General features: G+C 41.3%; 1 protein-coding gene across 1 annotated transcript in view; it reads right to left on the bottom strand.

The window, feature by feature from the left end:
- Window positions 1-22,087, bottom strand: part of CIC (capicua transcriptional repressor) — a 1,784,113-nt gene that overhangs the window by 168,165 nt on the left and 1,593,861 nt on the right. Inside the window, exon 15 of the mRNA XM_044080802.1 lies at window positions 10,659-11,024. Coding sequence (XP_043936737.1) covers window positions 10,659-11,024 — 366 coding nt within the window. The remainder of the gene's footprint in view (window positions 1-10,658; window positions 11,025-22,087) is intronic.

Raw genomic sequence — 22,087 nt, 5'->3', positions numbered from 1 at the left:
ATGTCCTTGTTAGCCACCCCTCGTAGGAAGGCTGTAGTGGTGGCCGTGGCCCTTGTGGAGTGAGGCCTGATGTTTTCAGGAACTGTCTTTCCATGAAAGGAGTAGCAAAATCAAATGCAATTTCCTATCCATTTTGAAATTGTCTGTTTGGAAATTGCTCTTCCTTGCACCCCAGTAGCATATGCTACAAAAAGTTGGTCAGTTTTTCTGCTAGTTTTTGTTCTGTCCAAGTAGTAGCGTAGTTGTCTGTGTATATCCAGGGTGTGCAGAAGTCTTTCCCCTCTATTCTGTGGATTAGGGAAGAACGTAGGCAAGTGAATAGCTTGGTTCAAGGATACCCTAGATACCACCTTTGGCATAAAAGTAGGATTGGTTCTTAGTGAAACTCTGTCCTGGTGGAAAATAAGAAATGGTTGCACTGCCATTAATGCTTGTAACTCAGATACTCTTCTTGCTGAAGTGATTGCCAGAAGGAATGCAGTTTTCCAAGATAGAAACTGTAGATCCGCCGATGCTGCTGGTTCAAAAGGAGGAAGTGTCAGTTTCTCCAGCACAAAGTTGAGATCCCAGGCAGGTAGAGGGAGTCTTCTTGGAGGTTTAATATTTTTGATCCCTCTCAGAAATTGTCTGAGGAGAGGGTGCGAGAAGATAGGAGGATCCATATTGTATTCTGCTGAAATTGCTGAAGCATGAATCTTAATGGAAGAATAGGACAGGCCATTGTGGAACAATTCTGCTAAGTATTCTAGGATATGTGGTATGTTTGCCACTGTGACATCTGAGCCTTTTGATGTGCTCCAAACGAGAAATCTCTTCCATTTAGCTGAGTATGTCTTCCTTGTGGAAGGCCTGCGAGCCACCAAGATAATGTCCTTCACCCTCTGAGATAAAACAGTTGGATTGGGATTTAAGGAATTTTCCAGGCAGTTAGCTGCAATGTTTTCAAGTTGGGATGCAGGGTCTTGAAATTGTTCTGTGTCAGAAGAAGAGGCCATAGGGGGAGAGGCCATGATTTTGCCTGAGACATGCTTCTCAATAATGGATACCAGTGTTGCCTTGGCCAGTCTGGAGCTATTAGTATCACTCTTGGCTGTTCCTCCCTGATCTTCAGTAGAACCTTGTACATCAATGGGAGAGGTGGGAAGGCATATACTGTTAGGGCTTTCCAGCTGAAAGAGAGAGAGTCCACCCTCCAAGCTTGTGGGTGGTATGTCCTTGAGCAGAATGTCTTCAGTTGATGGTTGAGAGGGGAGGCGAACAGATCTATCTCCGGCATTCCCCATGTCTTTGCTATGAGTTGGAAGATGTCTGGGTGCAGCATCCATTCGTGTGCATCCATGGTAGTTCTGCTTAAGCTGTCCGCCAGTGCATTTTCTTTCCCTGGCACGAATTGGGACTGTAGTTGGATATTGAGTTTCAGGCATAGTTCCCACAGATTCATAGCCATCCGGCATAGAGGGTAAGAGTGTGTACCTCCCTGCATGTTTATGTACCACATGACCGTGGTGTTGTCTGTCCTTATTAACAGGTGTCCTTGTTGGAGGAAGGGTATGAATGCCTCGATTGCATGCCTCACTGCCAGCATTTCCTTTTGGTTTATGTGCATGCTTAGCTGTCCTTGAGGCCATACGCCTTGGATACATTTGCCCTCCATGTGTGCTCCCCATCCTCGGTCTGAGGCATCCGTGGTGATGGTCTGCCTTGTTTTTGGTTTGTTGAAAGGCAACCCTCTGTTGGACTGGCAGGCCTGAGCCCACCACAGGAATTCCTTTTGAAGGCATGGAATGATTGGTATCATGGTTTCTAAACTGTGACTGTGTTGAGACCATACACTCCTTAGTTACCATTGTAATTTCCTCATATGCAGCCTGGCATGCGGTACTAGAATTATGCAGGATGCCATGTAACCCAGGGCCTGCAGGATTTTCCTTGCAGTAAGCTGAGTTTGCCTTGCCAGAATCATGAAGTAATCTGGAAGTTGTTTTTGTTTTTCTTCTGTGAGAAAGGCCATTTGGGTGGTTGTGTCCAGATCTGCACCCAAAAAGGTTATCCTTTGGGATGGTACTAGTCTTGACTTTTGGATGTTGACTGTGTATCCCAAGGTCTGTAGCAGGTGTATGGCATAGGCCAAGTCCTTTATCAAATTTTCCTTGTTGTCCGCTTGTATTAGGCAGTCGTCCAGGTATGGGTAAATTTGAATTCCCTGTAGCCTGCAATGTGCAATTACTGATGCCAGGCATTTCGTGAATACTCTGGGCACAGTAGATAAGCCAAAGGGCAATGCTGAGAATTGATAATGCTCTGATCCTGCAAGAAATCTGAGGTGTCTTCTGCAACTTGGTCGAATAGGGACGTGCAGGTATGCCTCCTTGAGATCTAGAGTAACCAGCCAAGACTCCTTGCCCAACATGGGAAGAAGTTGCTGTAGGGTCAGCATTTTGAATTTTGGCACAATGAGATAAGTGTCCAGTGCGGACAGGTCAAGAATAGGCCTCCATTGACTTTCTTTTCTTGGTACAAGGAATAGTCTGGAGTAAAATCCTTGGCCTTGTTCTGAACATGGTACCTTTTCTATAGCTTTCATCTGAAGTAAATTGCTGATCTGTCTTAAAGCCTCTGGCCTCTGATTTGGTGGAAGGTTTGGCATTCCGCTTCTTTTTGGCAAAGTGTGGAAGTGGAACCTGTATCCTTTGTCTATTATTTGCAGTGTCCATGTATCCTTTGTAATATAATGCCAGTTTTTTGAGAATAAAGCCAGCTTTCCGCCCAAGGGTGCTTCCAGTTGATCCCTGGTATGCGGAATCAGAGTTAAGTCATTGAGCCTGTCCTGGTGTAGTGGTTGTTGTTGTTGCTGTTGCACTACTCCTCTGGTTGGCAGGCTGCCACTGACGGCCTCTGTAGGAGCCCTTCGATTGACCTCTGCCTCTAGAGCATCTGTTCCTGCCTCTCTGGGCTCTGTCCGAGTCTGGAAAGGACCAATTCTTAGTAGGGCAGTTTCTGCTGAATCTCGGTGGTTGAACTTGCAGGAAATCTTTAACTGTTTGCACAGATTTTGCCTTTTCTTCAACCTTTTTTAAGATCTCCTGAGCAGAGGAGCCAAATAAATTTTGTTTCTCCATTGGAGCATCCAGGAGTTTAGCTTTGACATGGTCTGGCAAAGATTGTTCCTTCAGCCAGGCATGCCTATGAATAACTGCCCCAGTCATAGCTGATCTAAATGAAGCCTCCAGTGCATCATAGCCACATTTTAAGAAATGGTTACTAACCTGTTGTGAATTGTGTACCAAATCCTGAAGGGATTTACGGTCTAGGGGTTCAGGAGAAGAAAGTTTCTTATTCAGTTCATCTAACAAATACTCTTGGTACTGTATCATATGAAATTGACAGTTTAATGCCCTGACAGAAAGAGTTGCAGATGTATACACCTTCTTTCCCCATCTCTCTAAAGCTCTAGACTCTCTTTCAGAGGGTAGATGATTTTTGGCATTAGCAGCCGCAACCCCTTTAGGGCCCTGAGAAATAGTTTCTGGGTCTGCAGAATGGGCTTTATACAGATGAAAATGAGAATCTGGGACCCTGTAGTATCTGTCAGGTTTGGCAGGGGCCAGAGGAAGAGTATCAGGGGCTGTACTGACATCATTGTACACATCATCAATTACATTCAGAACAGGAGGTATAGCTAAGGGCCTATGCTGAGGCAAATGCAAAAAGGTCCTTAATCTTTTTCTAGAATCAGAGAAATCCTGATCTTGCTATTGAAAATGCTCTCTCATGGAGTGTAGAGTCTCACCAAAGGAAAACTCTTCAGGAGGGGAGGCCGAAGGGATAGATTCCTCAGCATCTGAATCCTCATAAGGTGAGTAAGCCCCTTCCTGGTGGTCTGACAACTCAGACCCATCCGTGGAATCATCTGAAGAGTGTGGGTCAGAGGGGTCAGTCCTGGGCCTTTTGTCTGGAGGAGGGTGAGAGGCCCTGTCTGGGTGAAATTGTGAACCCCTAATTAAGGAAATAAGGTCCTCAGCAAGGCTGAGGATCTGTGAACTAGAGGAAGGCCTCTGGGAGGTAGTTTTGGTAGGCAAAGCTTTAGAAAGTTTGGCAGCTTTAGCCCTTGAAAAGGCCTTAATGGACATGGAAGCAGGGGGCCTAGCTGCCCCACGTGCAGGAGTAGAAATGTCCAAAGGTATGGTGTCGGACATTTCCTGAACACTGGTTTCGGTAGGAAGTTCTGTAGCCGACTCAGCCGGGGCCTCCCGGGCCTCGGTGGTCGGATGTATGGATTCAGAAGAAGGAATCTCCGAGGACTCGGTTTCGGCCGAAACCGAGACACTCGCGGTAGGCCTAGCCGTGGTTTCAGCCGAAACCGCAGGCCATGAGTGTCGGTCCTTTTCCTTGCGTTTTTTGACCATATGCGAAGTCGGAGTCTCCGACGGCATTTTATAAGCAAAAGCGGCTCCAAAAAATTCCTCTGCAAACTCCGACCGACGTCTAAGAGTTCATCGGTTGAAGGAAGCACAGGCTAAACAGGCCGATACGTCGTGGTCTGGGACTAAGCAAGGAAGGCAGTAGGAATGGAAATCCTTATGAGGTATTTGTTTCCCACAAGTTAAACAATTATTTACTTTGTCTGACATCGGCTGAGGCAAGAAAGAGTCCCCAACGGGGTACTTAGCTTTTTTCGAAGTCTTCGGTAGCTGAATTCACTGGATCTGACCGACCGGCACTTGCGAACAGCTTCTGCTTCGGGCACCGCGCGGCAAGAAAGACTGAGGAAAATGGCGTCGGCTGATGCTTTTATAGCCCAGACGCTCTGACGTCGGGGAAAGTGCGACATCAGCCGAGGCCAGACCCAAACTTTGGAATCCAGCCGACTGAAGGGCTGCCTGAGGCAGGACAACCCATATGTTATGACTGCAGATGCATCCTTGAAGGACATCACCCTCAGAAGCCGGTGCCTACTCAGCGGCTCCGGACCCATTTGAGGGTATATTTTCCGTAGGCCCAATACCTTGAGTTTCCACAGGCCTCGGTGTTTCCACGTGGCTGTCAGTAGCAGCCTGTGGCTCTGAGGTAGCGGGTATCAGGGGCTGTGAAAGTGCCTCACTGAGAACCGGCGAACCGGTGACTGGCCTAGAAGAGGCTTCGTCATCGGTTTTGGACCTCGGATGCCTGTATTTTTCTTTGTCTTTGCGTTTTTTATACATTCCGGTCGTCAGTTGTTCCGACGGCATTATGTAATTAAATCTTCGTCCAAAATAATGTAAAGCAAAATCAAACTGACGTTTAATACTGCGTTTATTAAATCTAGCACAAAACCGACTAGTGACGTTGTGGTCAGGGCGTAGGCAAGGAATGCAGTAAGAGTGGAAGTCCTTATGAGGTATTCGCTTCCCACAAGAAATACAATTATTAACTTTTGCTGACATCGGTCTGGAGCAAGAAAAAGTTTCCCCAACGGGGTACTTAGCTTTATTGAAGACTTCGGTTCTGAAATTAAATTTTTGAAAATCTCAGGAGTCGACCGACCGGCACTTGCGAACTGCTTATGCTTTGGGCACCGCGTGGCAAGAAAGACTGGAGAAAATGGCGTCGGTTGCAGCTTTTATACCCCTGGTGCACTGACATCAGGGAAGAGGCGACAGCAACCAATGCTGGACCAAGACTTTGGAACTCGAGTCGCCTGCCAGCAGGATAACCCAAGTGTAATGACTGCAACAGTGAAACACGATGAACATCTTCCTGTGAGTCTCCTGTAAATCAGACACCTTTGTCTATGAGACAGAGGCTCCAGAGAAAATCTAGGACCTGGATCCAAGAGTTTTTTTTTTAATTTGGAGGGTAGCTACGAACTCAGAGCAGGTCCAGGAGATCACACAGGAGAGCTCTTCCTGTGCTCCCTGGGCTCCAATGGCCTTTGCTTTTTTGAAGGGGTTTGAGCCCCAGAAGTAGAAGCAGTAGAGGAGGAGGAAGTTGGCAAAATGCCCTTCAGGAACAACTTATTCTGCCTGTCACTAACTGCCCTCAAATTAAAGTTGGCACATATCTCGCATGGCACCTGCAAATGAAAAGGGCCTAAACAATATACGCACTCCTGGTGGGCATCAGGATTGGATATGTTATGTCCACAGGAAGTGCACTTCTTAAAACGATAGGCTTGTCAGCCATACCAATGCTAAAAAAAAAAGCAAACAGCAGCAACAACAAGATACTAATTCCTATATAAAAGTTGTTCTTTTTCTAACTAGACAGAAAGAAGTTTGTACCAACAATGGTAACATAAGAGAAATTACCTTAGAAGTAAGGCAAGGCCAATATCAACTATGGTAACAGAAATACCTCTAATAGGTAGAATAAATGTTTAGAAAAGCTACCAAAAAGGGTAAAGGGAGGAAGGGTTCTAAAGAAGTGATATAGTAATATAAAAAATATATATAAATTCTATCTTTCTACTTATAAAACCTAATAACTACCACACAGAGTTTAAGGGAACACAATCCTGACTGAATCAGAGTGGCAAATGAGATCTGAGGTAATCTGGCAAGTGAGGGGAATTATGGGTAAGGGGAATAGCTCGAGAGTCGGATCCAAGAATCTAAGAGACTGGCCGAGTCAGATCTGAGACTCATACATTGAGGAATGAATGAAAATGACACCATCAGATCAAATGTTAATAAATAAATTTCTGTATGCAACCTGGGCCTGGGAGATTTCTTTATCCTCCCATTTCAAGGTTTTCTTCATTCTATCAATGTGTCCCCTATCTGGTGGGTGAAGGTACAGAGTTATGGAAGTTGGGCTGGCCTTAGTGTCTAATGCAAGCAGAAAGTTCCAAGAGTCACTACTGCAATAGTGACTATTATGATGAATGTCATAACTGCTCGAGTCCCAAATGAACAAATCATAATAAGTAACAAATCATCAATTTTATTTTCAGGGAGGAAGCCATCCACGTATCCTTTCTTAAATTTTCTAGGTCTATATTACTCTGACTCAATCAAAGAGCAAAATGCCCTTTAAAAGGGCATTTTCCCTTCTGTGTTTTCAGTTTGCCAGTGCGCTCCCATTCCACAGACAACACTACAGGCAATAAGATAAAATAATTCTCAAACATAAGATGCCTGAGCAAATACAATCCAAGGAAAAAAACATACAAGCAACAGATCTTGACACTAACCTTGTGAGGATTTAAGCGGAAGCCACATCTGAAATGTGATTGTATGGATGGACTCCTTGTGTACTTGTTGATTTGGATAGCAAATTCTAAACTGACTGTGACATCTTTGGTCCTCTTGGGTACTAAAAAGGAATCAGGAGTAATATCAGAGTCCTTGGCTGGTCAGACTAGTCCTTCTTGCTGGCTCTTTTAATGAAGAGTTTCCTTCTTGCCTAATGTCTTTCATACAGTGTGATGTCTGGCAAGGGATGTGTGCATAATCTGAAGCAAGACAAAAACTGGAAGACACATCAGTCTTGAACATTTACCCTTATCCATTTGCCTTGGTAATGGCAAACTGCTGAAATAACTGAAGAGAATTTTTTCTTCAGACCACCTTCTACTAGAGACCACTGGCTGAGAAGTAAAAAGTGCAGTGATTTCCCTAGTGTTGACTGCAAGTTCATGTATAACCCTATGCAGAGTGCCCTATAGGCCAAGGACCTTGCTAAAACATACAGGATGAGCTTCCCTTGTATCCAGTCGAATCATCTCGTTATTGTTGTGTGCTGTGCAACAGCCATGACAAACACTGGCTCCTCTATATTCTGTAAAAGGTCTGTTGTGAAGACTGGAACTACATATTTGATGCCTTAAGGGTTTGCACGTTTGCCCTCTATCTCCTTCCTTTAGATCAGAGCAGCTCTAGGATCTTGAAAGGAGTGTCTACAAAAATTACCTTGGTGTCTCTGGCAAATGATATAGGATGCACCCTTGAATGCTAGCAAGTGGTGATGTGAGCCCCTATTGCACAAGTTGCACATTCCACTGTGTTGTACACCAAATATTCCATAAGATGGCAAGGTGTCATCATCGTGGACACCTGGACTTGATTTGTTTTCCAGAGACCCCTCAAAAATCAGGCAGTCATGCACTGTAGTTCAAGCAACAGTTCATGTTGGAAATACAGCATGTGGGTTATACAGCTCAGTACCCCATGGTTAGGATTAAGGATGCAAATAATCACATCCCAAAATATTCAATACCCTTGACAATGTCTGAAGGATATACTGTTGTGGCCTACAGTGTGGAGTTACACCTCAGAGTTCCAGCTGAGACCATAATTTTGGGTTTGGGGGTTTTGGCTCAGTCAATGCATTCCACAGGGGATAGGAAATGCGATCAGCCTTCCTGGGTACTACAGCCACAGAATCACGGTTTTGTCCACATATGAAGATGAATGAAGATAATGAGAGGGAGAGAAGGTTGGATGATGTGCGGATAGTGAATCATGAAGTGCAGTGAATTAGCAAGGAGGAAGTAAGGATAGCTATGAAGAGGATGAAGAATGGAAAGGCTGTTGGTCCAGATGACATACCTGTGGAAGCATGGAGGTGTTTAGGTGAAATGGCAGTGGAGTTTTTAACTAGATTGTTTAATGAAATCTTGGAAAGTGAGAGGATGCCTGAGGAATGGAGAAAAAGTGTTTTGGTACCGATTTTTAAGAATGAGGGTGATGTGCAGTGCTATAGTAACTACAGAGGGATTAAATTGATCAGTCACAGCATGAAGTTATGGGAAAGAGTAGTGGAAGCTAGGTTAAGAAGGGAGGTGATGATTAGTGATCAGCAGTATGGTTTCATGCCAGGAAAGAGCACTACAGATGCAATGTTTGCTCTGAGAGTGTTGATGGAGAAGTACAGAGAAGGTCAGAAGGAGTTGCATTGTGTCTTTGTGGATTTAGAGAAAGCATATGACAGGGTGCCTAGAGAGGAGTTGTGGTATTGTATGAGGAAGTCAGGAGTGTCAGAGAAGTATGTAAGAGTGGTATAGGATATGTATGAGGGTAGTGTGACAGCGGTGAGGTCTACGGTGGGAGTGACAGATGCATTTAAGGTGGAGGTGGGATTACATCAAGGATCAGCTCTGAGCCCTTTCTTATTTGCAATGGTGATGGACAAGTTGACAGACGAGATCAGACAGGAGTCCCCGTGGACTATGATGTTTGCAGATGACACTGTGATCTGTAGTGAGAGTAGGGAACAGGTGGAGGAAACCCTGGAGAGGTGGAGATATGCTCTAGAGAGAAGAGAAATGAAGGTCAGCAGGACTAAGACAGAATATATGTGTGTGAATGAGAGGGAGGATAGTGGAATGGTGAGGATGCAGGGAGTAGAGGTGGCGAAGGTGGATGAGTTTAAGTACTTGGGATCAACAGTTCAGAAAAATGGTGAGTGTAGAAGAGAGATGAAGATGAGAGTACAGGCAGGATGGAGTGGGTGGAGAAGAGTGTCAGGAGTGAGTTGTGACAGACGAGTACCAGTTAGAGTGAAAGGGAAGGTCTACAAGAGGGTAGTGAGACCAGCTACGTTATATGGGTTGGAGACAGTGGCATTGACAAAAAGGCAGGAGTCAGAGCTTGAAGTGGCAGAGTTGAAGATGTTAAGATTTGCCCTGGGTGTGACAAGGATGGATAGGATTAGGAATAAGTATATTAGAGGGTCAGTCCAGGTTGGAAGGTTTGGCGACAAAGCCAGAGAGGCAAGATTACGTTGGTTTGGACATGTGCTGAGGAGGGATGCAAAGTACATTGGGAAAAAGATGCTAAGGATGAAGCTGCCAGGTAACAGGAAAAGAGGAAGGCCTAAGATAAGATTTATGGATGTGGTGAGAGAGGACATACAGGTGGTTGGTGTGACACAGCAAGATGCAGAGGACAGGAAGAAATGGAAACAGTTGATCCGCTGTGGCGACCCCTAATGGGAGCAGCTGAAAGAAGAAGACTTCCCAGTAAAACTGTCAAGACAGCAGCATACTAATCATTAATTTGAATTATGATTTTGACCTAAGTAACAAACACTGCATGCGCTGCCTATTACAAGTTTATTTAGTAGGGATGGCAGACATGCCTGGAGATAAGGGCTTAAACCCACTCACAGGGGAGCAGAAAAATAGACTCTGGAATGTAAACTTCATTCCAAAAAAGGAGGATGTCAAGTAATGGTAATAGTTGTAAAGTACAGAAGTTGCTCCAATACCAGAACAAATCAAAAAGCAATAAATGCATCACAGAGATGTGCTACAGCTTTCAGAGTATGGCAGTACTAGAGAAGGATGGTGATGAGAGACCCAGTGGAAGGGGAAAGAGTTGGGAGCAAATGCCTGGAATGATTTGTTGATCTACCCTGTGTCGAGAGCCTTAGTCCTGACCAACAGACCTCTGCTTTCCAGGTCTTGTTCCTGTACATAAGACTAGTCAAAAACTACTACTTTCATAAGTATGCCAACCAGGCATCCATCAGAGAGGTAGAGAGGTAGCAAGTTCAAAAAAGTAAAACAACTTCAAAATGGGGCACATAATACAAAAAAAAATTACAGGATGACATAAACATTCCTTACAACTTCTTCTTTTATGCAGATTCTGACCAGGGAACCAAGCCTATCTTTCAATAGCATTTTTAAGTCTGCTTTTGCATGCTGGCAGTCTGCACATAAAGCTTTCTCTTACCTGTCACACTACACATCTGGTTCGACTGATATGCTGATGGTGTCATGCTCTGTAAGGCAGGAGACCCTACAATCCCCATGACTGTCCCTGCGGATTGTGATCCACTGCTTGCAGAACTACTGACTGATGGAGCCACTGAGGAAATCCCTTTTGGTAAAATGGCAGCTGGAGTGGAGACAAAGCTTGTGGAGTTTGCCAGTGTATATGCCAGGTTTTGTTGTGCTGCAGAGTGAGTGGAGCAGGCTGTAGTTGAAACAGACGATGGATAAATGGCAGTTATAACTTGACTGGTGGAGGTCGCAGGGAGCTGTGGACTTTGTGCTGGAGACATCCCAACCTGTCCAGATGTCAACAAAGGGTTTTGTCCTGGAAAAATATATAAGCAATGTGTCATAAGGGAATAATGCAAACATCTGGAAAACCCTAGAAATCAAGTCTTGTCAGACAGACATGTAGTAGAAAATATATTTCTCAGGTAGAACATTTTGTAAGCATGCTATCTCAAAGCATTCAGACATCAAGTCTCCTAAAGTTTACAACACTATGACACCAGAGTTTTTATCTGCATTAGCAGCTTACTGTTATGTACGTTTGTGTAGAGTGCAGAACTAACTGAAGAGACAACACCAATGCGTAAAAGGTTTACACATCCTACATTAAAAAAAAAAAATCAACAGAGCTACTCACACCATACAGCTTTTGCTGCTGCTGTACATTACACTGCACTGTGCTTCTCCAAAACACTAAACTAAAGAACAACTGTGTGAGTACACTTGGCATAATAGCAGATGATCAAGTATAAGAATTCTCGCACTTGGAACATCTCACACATTTCAATGTTACAATATATTGTAATTATCTTGTTTTAATGATGGTATATGTTTATTGTTTTACACTTCATGTGTATTAACACCTGTCTTAATGTATGTATTTATCTTTAATTGCAATACAATGTCAGTTTTCACCTACTTGCGTGAATTTTCTGTTCTTTTACTTGTGGAGCTTTTCTCCCAGGCCACCACTGAAAATAGATAAAATTATCCAGTTGCACTTTCATGATAAACAAATGTCAATAAATAAATAAGGATCACTACTGTAGTATCATTCACAGTGAGTAAGAATTAGTTATGAGTAAGAATCAGCTACAAGCAGATGCTTAATCATCCAGGATGACCTCCAGAATTTTGGACATCCCCGAAGGGTGTAGAAATGCACTCCTTCATTTATTCATTTATTTTATTTTATTTTATTTATTCATTCATTCACTCATTCATTGTTGACTGGGTTAGTCCCACAAGGCTAGTAGCCTTGTCTCAGGGGATACCCAAGGTGGTATTTATACTACTAAACGAAATTTGGTCAGGGCATCAGGGAACTTCAACTACTCAACATTGTTGCAAGTGGGACCAAATTTGGAGGAGCACTTTGTTTCCTTTCCAGGTGCAGAGGCAGCCAGCAGAAACAGGGAGGTACATGGAGAGAGAAGGAGTTGATGGAGTGGTGAATAAAATGGAGGAGAAAGCAAATATCGAGATTGAAGAATGTGTGCAGGATTCTGAAGAACTGTTTCAAAGAAATGTTTCATGGAGATGAGTCAGGAAATGGGGGACGTATAATTAAAACCCTCCAGTCATAAAGTTGGTGGGATGACCTACTTAAGGAAATGGTGGTGCACAGTAAGCCAAAAAATGAAGGAGATGTTTCCGGGGGGGGGGTCAGTATGGAAAAAATACAAAAGGAAAATGCAGAGACAATCGTGAAGAATACTGGTGAGATGGACAAGAAAACATATGCAGAAAAAGTAAAATAAGGCAAAAGTGGAGTAGCAGAAAAGAAGGCAGAAGAAAAGGTATGGATTAATAGTAAAGAAGACAAATAATTGGACAGGTATAAAGTGTGGGGCAATTTGCTCATTTGTGTGTAAAAGCACATGAGATAATAGCATTTACTCATATTAACAAAGGGACATTTTGTGACTATATTTGAGACTGTTTTTCAAGGGAAATTTTCTTGGAGTATATAAAAAAAGAGAGACTGTAACACATGGAATCTTTATATGATAAACACATTTAACAGGGAAACAAAAAGAAAATTCATGTACAATTTCGAACAGGGTAGAAAGACTTTCAAAGGACATTTGAAAACTTTATGTAAAGTAGTACTGGACATTGCAAATGCTTATGACAAAATGGGTTTGTGGACTGGTGGCTGGGACTGTAAAACTGTGTTAAAAATAGAAAGAGAAAAAATTATACACATAACAAACATGATAAATGTGGAGGGGGTGTCGTAAAATAATGGGGTCAACCCAAAAGATTTTTTTTTTTGGAAAAGGACATTTGATAAGCAGCTGTGACAAAACAAAATGTTTTATTTGTGGGGAAACAAGACATGATGCAAAGAAATGTGAATTGAAATATTATAAATGTAACAAAATTGGGCATTTATGGGTGGACTGCAAAAATGAAAATAAGAAAAAGGAAAAAGAGAGAAGAAAAGTGAATGAAGAGAAGACATTTTAGAAGACGTAGAAATATAGGAAAGATTAGATCCCACTTCTAACTAACCTACAATCTTCTCTCAAAACACAACTCTCCTCTTGCTATAACAAAATTGCCAAGTTTGCTACCTCCCATAAGTCGTCCTCACACCACTGTTTGGCTCTCCACAAACTAAAATGGTTAGAACTATCCAATCACCTCACCTACTTCCAACTGACTCTTGCACACAAGCTCATCTTCAATCCCTCCCTCTGCCCATCCCTTTCCTCTACCTTCAAAATGCACCTCCTTGATAGAATTCTAAGATCTAACAACCAAAACTTAATTGAACTGTATAAACCAATTTGTCCGCCTGGAAAAAAATCTCTTATCCTACAGTCTTGCTCGTCTCTGGAACTCCTTACTCCCATCCATTTGTACCATCACAAATCACTTCTCATTCAAAAATTCCCTTCACTCACACCTAATTTCCCAGTGGGAATGCTCCTGCTCCCACCCAACATAATCTCCTCATACTGGGAATTTCCACTTCTCCTCTCCTATTCATAATGGGAATTTCTATTTACTCTCCTAAACTCATAGATCTTGCTCTTGCTTGTATTAAGCTTTATCTGAATACTTAAAAGTACCTAAGTATACATATATCCTAAGATGGAAAAGGTTCTGTGTTTCTATATTGAAAAAGTTCTACGTCAGCTCATATACCTTTCTCTTGCTTGTATTAAGCTACTCATCCTAAATGTATGAAAGATACCTCCAGTGTAACCCACCCTAAGTTGTAAAAGCTTCTATATTGTAAATTGTTTGCAGCTTTACAAGATTGTAATATTTGTATATATTTCTACACTAGTCTACTGTATTTCCAAGTCCTTAGTAATTGTATAACTGAAACTAAATACCTTATTGTAACCCTGCTAATTGTTTTTGGAGCTTTTCTCCTCAGGACTCCATTGAAAACGGGTTCTTTGGCCCAATGGACTATCCTGGTAAACCAACTGAAAATAAATAAATAAATAGATGAGAAAAAATAATAAACAGTACATAGAAGGTGGTTTTGAAATAACTGATGAAATCATAAATTAAGAGGTAGCAAAAAATAATGTATATATATATATATATATATATATATATATATATATATATATATATATATATATGTAAATTGTTAAAAGATAGAAAAAAGGAAATTTAAAGGGATATGTAGAAAGGAAAAAACAAAGGAAATTGGTGAAAAAGAATATAAATAGCTAACTATTGGGGGTTGGTACAGTGAGTGGTTAAGGAATCTGACTCACAGACACAGGGTACAGTGTTTAATTCTCAACTGTGGGAGAGAAATTGGCTAGGCTTAGAAAGCGAGCCCAGTAATTAGCTACTATTAGCTATAAACTTATGAAACTATGAATCTAAGGAGAAGAGAAAATAAAAAAAATTTAGAGTGTTTTCTGTAAATGTGACAAAAAGGCAGGAGTCGGAGCTGGAGGTGGCAGAGTTAAAGATATTTAGATTTGCATTGGGTGTGACGAGGATGGACAGGATTAGGAATCAGTATATTAGAGGGTCAGTTCAGGTTGGGACGGTTTGGAGACAAAGTTAGAGAGGCAAGACTGCAATGGTTTGGACATGTGCTGAGGAGGGATGCTAGGTATATTGGGAAAAGGATGCTAAGGATGGATCTGCCAGGTAAGAGGAAAAGAGAAAGGCCTAAGATAAGGTGTATGGATGTGGTGAGAGAGGACATGCACGTGGTTGGTGTGACAGAGCAAGATGCAGAGGACAGGAAGAAATGGAAACAAATGATCCGCTGTGGTGACCCCTAATGGGAACAGCCGAAAGAAGAAAAGGAAGTGAATAAAATGCAAAGTAAAAAAGTTAACAGAAAAGGAGAATAAAGAGTTGGAAAAGGAAATTTCTTTAAATGATCTAAAGTATTAAGACACATAAATATGGATTTGGATGCAGGACTAGATGGAATAGGGTATGAAATGTATAAAAATGTAAGCGCCTGACAAAAAAATGTGTGCGTGCGTGTGTGTGTGTGTGTGTGTGTGTGTGTGTGTATATATATATATATATATATATATATACATATACAGAGTTTATTTTGAATGAATAGTTGAATTAAGGGTTAATATGTATAGAATTATGTAGTGGAATGCTTAAATTCATATGGAAGAGAGAAAATAGAAGACAATCAAAAAAACTGGAGACAGACAGTATTGAATATTAATGATTATAAGATATTTATGAAAATAATACAAAACAGATTTGAAACTAAAACGGAAAATATTATATAAGGAGGATAGTATATATAGTATAAAGGAGAAGGGCTGTCAATAATTACTGATAGAGAAGCTGTAGATGATACTAATAAAAAATCATGATAGGATACCTTAAGGTATTTGACACAATTAAACAAGAAATCTTATGGGTAATAATGTAAGAACATAATATAAATGTGAAAGTTAAAAAATTATATACATCATTCTACAGTAAGAATACTATAAAATACTTGTAAATGTCTGGTTAAGCCAACAGGTACATATGAAGAAGAGTGGTGTAAGACAGGGATGTCCAATGAGTTGTACACTCTTTGATTTACTTATCAATGTGACAGTATGTGAAATAAATAACAAAATGAAGGAGGCAGATCTATAACAAAAGAAAATTGGATAAAAGAAGTAGTCATTTGTACAAGTGAGTGTCTAGAGGTAATACGGATGTCTTTAAATAAAGAGAAAAGTAAAGGTTTAGGTGATGTAGTAAAGCTAGGGGCTATATATTTTACAATGAATTAAATTGCTGTGTTAAGTATAACATTTGGGAATAAAGATGCAAGTAGAATTCAATGTGAAAAAACAATAGAAGAAATAAAGCAAAACTGTTTCTTCTGGAAAACATTAAAAAATTATCATTTGGAAATGAGGCTTATTTGATAAATTCTATACTGATGGGAAAAACAGCATACTTAGCAAGTGTATTTATGATGCCAACAGTACTTGAAAAGGTGCTCTAGATTAAACCCAGTAAAAAGAGGAGTTTTATATGTAAATAAAGGAGGAGCATGTTTATGGTTAGTTTACCCAGAGATATATGCTGCTCCATTAAATTTTTACAAAGGATTAAAGTAGATAAATTAAAAAGATGAAAGAGTATTAGTAAAACTTTATAAATATAAGGATAATAAATGTTGGGGTATGGTTAAAAAAAAGAGAGAGAAAGAGTGTACAAATTAAATAAAATGTTACCAAGAAAAAATATTTTTGTGGAAAACAAAAAAATGATACTGAGAAAGCTAAAAAAGTATGTTATAATAATGTAATGATAAAACATTATGATGTAAAACCATGGGAAAATCTAACACATGAAAAATTAAAGTGATAAAAATAATAAATTGTCAGTAAAAGGAAATATGCCATATAAAAAAGTGATAGAATATGGTTTACATTGACAAGAAGAAGAAACTACAGAAGATGTGTTTTTGAAATGTAAAAAAATGTATGGGGAAAACTACATAAAGAGGATTTTTGGAAGACATAAAAGAAGTAGACAAAATAAACATGGATATGATTAAATATAGATATTACAAGAAGAGAAAGAATATGTTAAAAGAATAGATACAAAGTTATTTATGTTATATGGAATGAAAGAATAAATTTAATTATGTTTAATAGTAAATGGATTTTAGCAACATTACTAAGAAAAATCAGATGGTAGTAATGAAAAAGGAGTGGGGGTCTAATAGGGATGAAAATTTAGTATGATTGTAAAGGAAATTACGAATATGCATAAAGAGATGTGTATATTCATCTATTTGTACATAAGTAAATGTTTGTAAATATGTAAACATTTTGCAAATAAGAGTTATTTTTGTATATAAATAAATAAGGGACCCCTACTCTTTTCGATAGGTGCTGTGGGATCTTTAACATCCACCTGAGCTACCGCCAACTCAAGCAGATGGGGCCTCAGTTTAACATCTCATCTGAAAGAAAGTGCATTCAGGAAAGCAGCACCTCCCCAAACTGCACACAGTGTCAGCCATCAATCTACCTGACATGGGAGAGGAACCCACAACCTTCTGCATTAAAGGTGAGTGTGCTACCTGTTGCACCATTGCCACTTTATACCCAGGATGTTAGTAGTCTGTTTGGTAGAAAAGGAAGAGCAAGTTGCACCATTTTTAATTCTTTCTGAATTAGTAAGACTGTCACCAACAAGTGCACCCATACAGGCCAGGTATGGGGGTTGGGCTAATTATCAGTCTTGTCCTAAAAAGGTGGGGAGAAAGACAAGCCAGTGTAAGAAAAAGGGAATGGGGAGATGGAATGAGAGAAACATCCTCTAGCTTCATGGTGTCTGGATTACACTCTACAGGAAAGATAACACAGCATAACAAGGGACTGATGGGAGGGGGTCTATACTACATGTGTTACCCTGCACTCAAACACCTACTACAGTGAGTATTGTTCATCATAAGATCACTGAACCAGTATACTTCTAATGCTAGGGAAACGTACTAAGGCAGTACGCACCCTTGCCAAAGATTTAGGATGGAGGAGCACAATAGCTTACACGACTGCAGTGGCAATTCTTGTTCTGCTCCTCAAGACAATCTTCTATTTATAACACCCAGAATGGATGCATGTAGGACCACATAACTGCTTTGCAAATGCTTTACACATTCACATTTCTGATAAAGGATGCTGTGCTAGCTGCCATCTTACTGGAGCAAACCTTGACATAATCCTATAGGCTTTCTCTATGCTGGTCATAGCAGAAAACAATGCAGTTTGCTAGCCATTTCTAAAAGGTTTTGGCAACTCAGCTATCTGTTCACATTCAACAGATGCAATAATACGTTGTAGGGAAGACCACGGATAACTGAATGGTTTGGTTCAATGCCAGCTCAGAAAAAACTATGGTCATCAAGAAAGGCTATAATGTAAACACTACCTTATCCCTGTGTAAAACTATGTATGGTTCTTTAAAACTTATGGCCTATACCTCTCAGATTCTTCTTGCTGAAGTAATTGCCACTAAAAATGCATTTCCAAGGATAGACACTTGATTGGAGCTAAACTTATTGGCTCAAAGGGGGAATGCTACTTTCTGCATTACAAAGTTATATGCCAAAGGGAGTAAAATGGTCTTGGGGCTTTAAGCAGAGGATCCCCTTGAGGAATTGCTTAACTGCAGGGAGAGATCCCATTGGAGGCTCAAAGGGAAAGTGAGATGGCTGGGACATGTTTTCACTGAGGCATGTGATAAGCCCTTACTAAACAAGTATATTAAATGAAGCAAGGCATCCTGAACTACAGTTACTTTAGGACGAGTGCCATGGTCATTATACCATGAGAAGAATATAATCCATTTTAACAGTTAAGATTTCCTTCTAGCAAAATTTCTTTCTTTCTGTAGTACAAACAATTTCTGAAGGGAAGACTTTAACTGGACAGACTGAACACTTGAAATCTTTTTGTTCTAGGTTAATTACGGTTCCTCACTGCTGTTAGCAGTATGTGAGAGTAATTAAAACAACTGGTTCTTCCCTGCTTATGTGCACTAGCTTGGAGAACCATGGCTGACTTGGCTCCAGGGGAGGGGAAGTTGAGATTTGAATTTTTTAGCTGGGTGAACGGTGGCTGTCTTGAAAGTTGAGATTTGCCCTTTCTATTCTTGCTTTGAGAAGGACCTTAGGGATTAGACAAAGGCAGGCATACAGAAATCATTATTTCACTAGCCTGAAAATACATTTAATGCCCTGTTCTCCCCAATGGTTTGGGTCTGTGTTCAGCCATCCAGTGGGCTAACCACTGAATAGCTGAACATTGAACAATAAGCAATGAAAGTCCACTCACCGAACTTTCATTTCATTGACAGGGTTAAGTAACTACTTGTCCAACACTTCACCACCTCACACATGGAAGTGTTTCAAACCCCTTTTATCCACTGTAGTATAATCTCAGAGTTGGTATATATAGTAAGGGGGGGTGTGAGATGGGGATGTGACGGACAACTACTTAGTCTGTTGAAGAAATTAAAATTTGCTTAGAGAACTTTCGATGCTCAGCCGTTCGATAGTTAGCCCATTCGATGGCCTACACAGACCTGATGGTTCAGGGGTGAAGTAAACAGATGTGTCTCTGGAGTGTCCCATGTTACAGTGAATTTCTATAAGACTTTGAGTCCAGTTTCCATTCTGAATGTGTTGGGGTAAACTGTTTAATTGATCTGTCAAAGAATCTTGCCTACCGAGAGTGTAAGTGGTCTGCTAATGTAGACTATGATGGGCTACCATGTTCATTGCTATTATGGCCAGTCTGCAAAGGTCCTTTCTTTTTGATGTACCACAAAGTGGTGTCATCTGTGACTACCTTTAGAACCCCCTCACTTCCAGACTGTCTTGAAGATCTACAGTATTAAATTACGGACGGCATCTACTTAGTACTAATGTGTCTGGGCATAGATTTAATGTTTCTACCCCCTCCCCAGTCCTTTAGATCTCCCTGTCTGGAGTATCCAGGCAAAGCCTGAAGTATCCTTTGTCACTAATTGGGATCGTTTGGGGGTTAGTAATGGAATGTTGTGGTAGGCTCACAACTGGGATCCTCACTATTTAAATTCTTTCTGAACTGCAGAAATGAACAGTAAAACCTTCTTGAATGGGTGAAGTTGCTAGTACCATCCTTATGTTCCAATTAATCTTCTGCATGTGGGCCTGGAAACTAATAGCATTCATACTCAAAGTGGATAAAGTGCAGACCTTCTTGCTACACCACTTCAAACTATGACTCTTACTATCCTTGGGAATGTGTTTGTTTATTACCTGGTACCAGTTTATTTCCTCCCTCTTAGTTACAGGTATAATTAGGATGGAGGGTGGCATATACTAGAGTGCTTTCAAAAGGGCTCTTTTTCTCATGGTAACAGTCTGTAGCTTGTAAAAAAAAAAAGAAAAAAAGAAAGAAACTAAAACTTTGCTTTGTGGAGTGCATATTCTCTTCTCTTTAGCACCCAGGAATGCACCTAGGAAAACTTTCAAGCTGGGATAAGACAAGAATTTTGATAACTGAAGGAGATGTCCATACTGATCAGACATGAGATACTGTAATCTGGGACATTATAGGTTCATAGGTTGGTACTAGGCTATTGGCCCTAGGGCCTATGCAAGCCTAGCCATAACAATTCCCTGGATATTTCTTCCCACAATATTTACTTCTCTGGACCCCTGTCTAGCAGGGTGACTGACATGATCCCCGGGGTGAATTTCCCATCTCCCATCCAATCATCAAGGTTCCTTTTGAAGAGGGCCAATGAGGCACTCTGCTTGACATGTATGGGCAGTCTATTCCAGAGTATGGGGAGCCTCTGGGTCAGGAACCTATCCCTCCAGCATGTTTTGTTCATTGTGATGACAAGGTTTACATCCCTGGAGCGTGTGGCTCTGAGGGATTGGGATTTCTTTAAGTGGAGCATGTCCAACAGCTCTGGGTTTGACATGGCCTTGTAGTTAAGCAGAGATCGCCTCTGAGTAGACGATATGCCACAGAGTATAGCTGGAGTTATTTTAGACGATCAGCATATGGCATCTGCTTTAGGCCTGTGATTCTTTTAGTGAGGTATTTCTGTGGCCTTTCCAGCTGTTGCAGATGTCTTGTGAGGTACACACCAAACGGGGCATTATACTCTATAATGGGTCTAATAAGGGATGAGTACAGTGGGACAATGACCTCCTTTTTTCTGGATGAAAAGCCCTTAGTGATGAGGTGTGCCACAAAGAAGGATTTCCTGAATGTTGTGGCGATGTGGTTATCGAAAGTGAGACCACTGTCCACCTGTGCCCCTAAGTCTCTCATCACACTTTCGATGTTTAGTGTCCTGCCACTATGTGGTAATTCATGGGTACATGTTTTTTTCCAAAAGGGATAACTACACATTTCTTGGCATTAAGCTTGAGCCCATTGCTCTGGCACCAGGCATCTGTTTCTGTAAGGCCCTTTTGTACAGTATCCACATCATTTGGGGATTCAATAATGGCTCCCAGTTTGCAGTCATCTGCGAACTTTGTTAGCCAGAGTCCCTTAGTGTTGGCCTGTACTTCAGAGAAGTAGATGTCAAACAAGAGTGGTCCCAGGACTGAACCCTGAGGTACTCCACTTGTCACTTTGTCTGGAGCTGGATTTGGAGCCGGCTACTTTTACAACCTGGGTTCTGTCAGTAAGCCAGTTGGCAACTCGAGTGACGTAGGGATTTATCCCCAGCTGAGTAACTTTATCTATAATTCCAGAGTGGGGGATGGTGTTGAAGGCCTTGGCGAGGTCCAGATAGGCTGTGTGGACTGCCTTACCCTCGTCTACAGCTCTGGAGACTGATTCAAAGAAGTCAATCAGATTCAGGAGACAAGATCGGCCCTTCACAAACCCAAACTGGGTGAGGTCCAGTGTTTGAAGGTTGCCAATGTCTTTGCTTATAAGTTCCATGACAATGCGTTCCATGCCCTTGCAGATCAGGCTTGTCAGACTGATGGGACGGTAGTTCCTGGGATTCAAGGCAGATCCCCCCTTGTGGAGTTGGATAACTGTAGCTGTGCACCACTCAGTGGGCACGAAGCCTGAGGTGAGGCTATGATTAAACATGACACTTAGGTGAGGTGCCAGTTCATTTCATAGTTCATGTAGTACACAGCCTGGGATGTCATCTGGTCCCATGGATGCTGTATTCTTAGCTTTGGAGAGTGCGGTTTCTATTTGTGTGGCCATGATTACCGGAATTTGGCAATCTTTTGGTACTGAGATGGGCCCTTTAGGGGGTGAGAGGGGGGTAAAGTTGGCACTAATTCGATCTGTCAGGATATTGGCAATATCCTTAGGATCAGTATATTTAATGCCATTCTGTTGTAGCTCAGAGCAGATCTGAGCATTGCCA

This window comes from Protopterus annectens, chromosome 8.part0 (assembly GCF_019279795.1).
Source record: "Protopterus annectens isolate FY-2018-M chromosome 8.part0, PAN1.0, whole genome shotgun sequence".
In the NCBI taxonomy this organism is placed as follows: domain Eukaryota; kingdom Metazoa; phylum Chordata; order Ceratodontiformes; family Protopteridae; genus Protopterus; species Protopterus annectens.
This window is presented reverse-complemented; position numbering and strand designations above follow the sequence as displayed.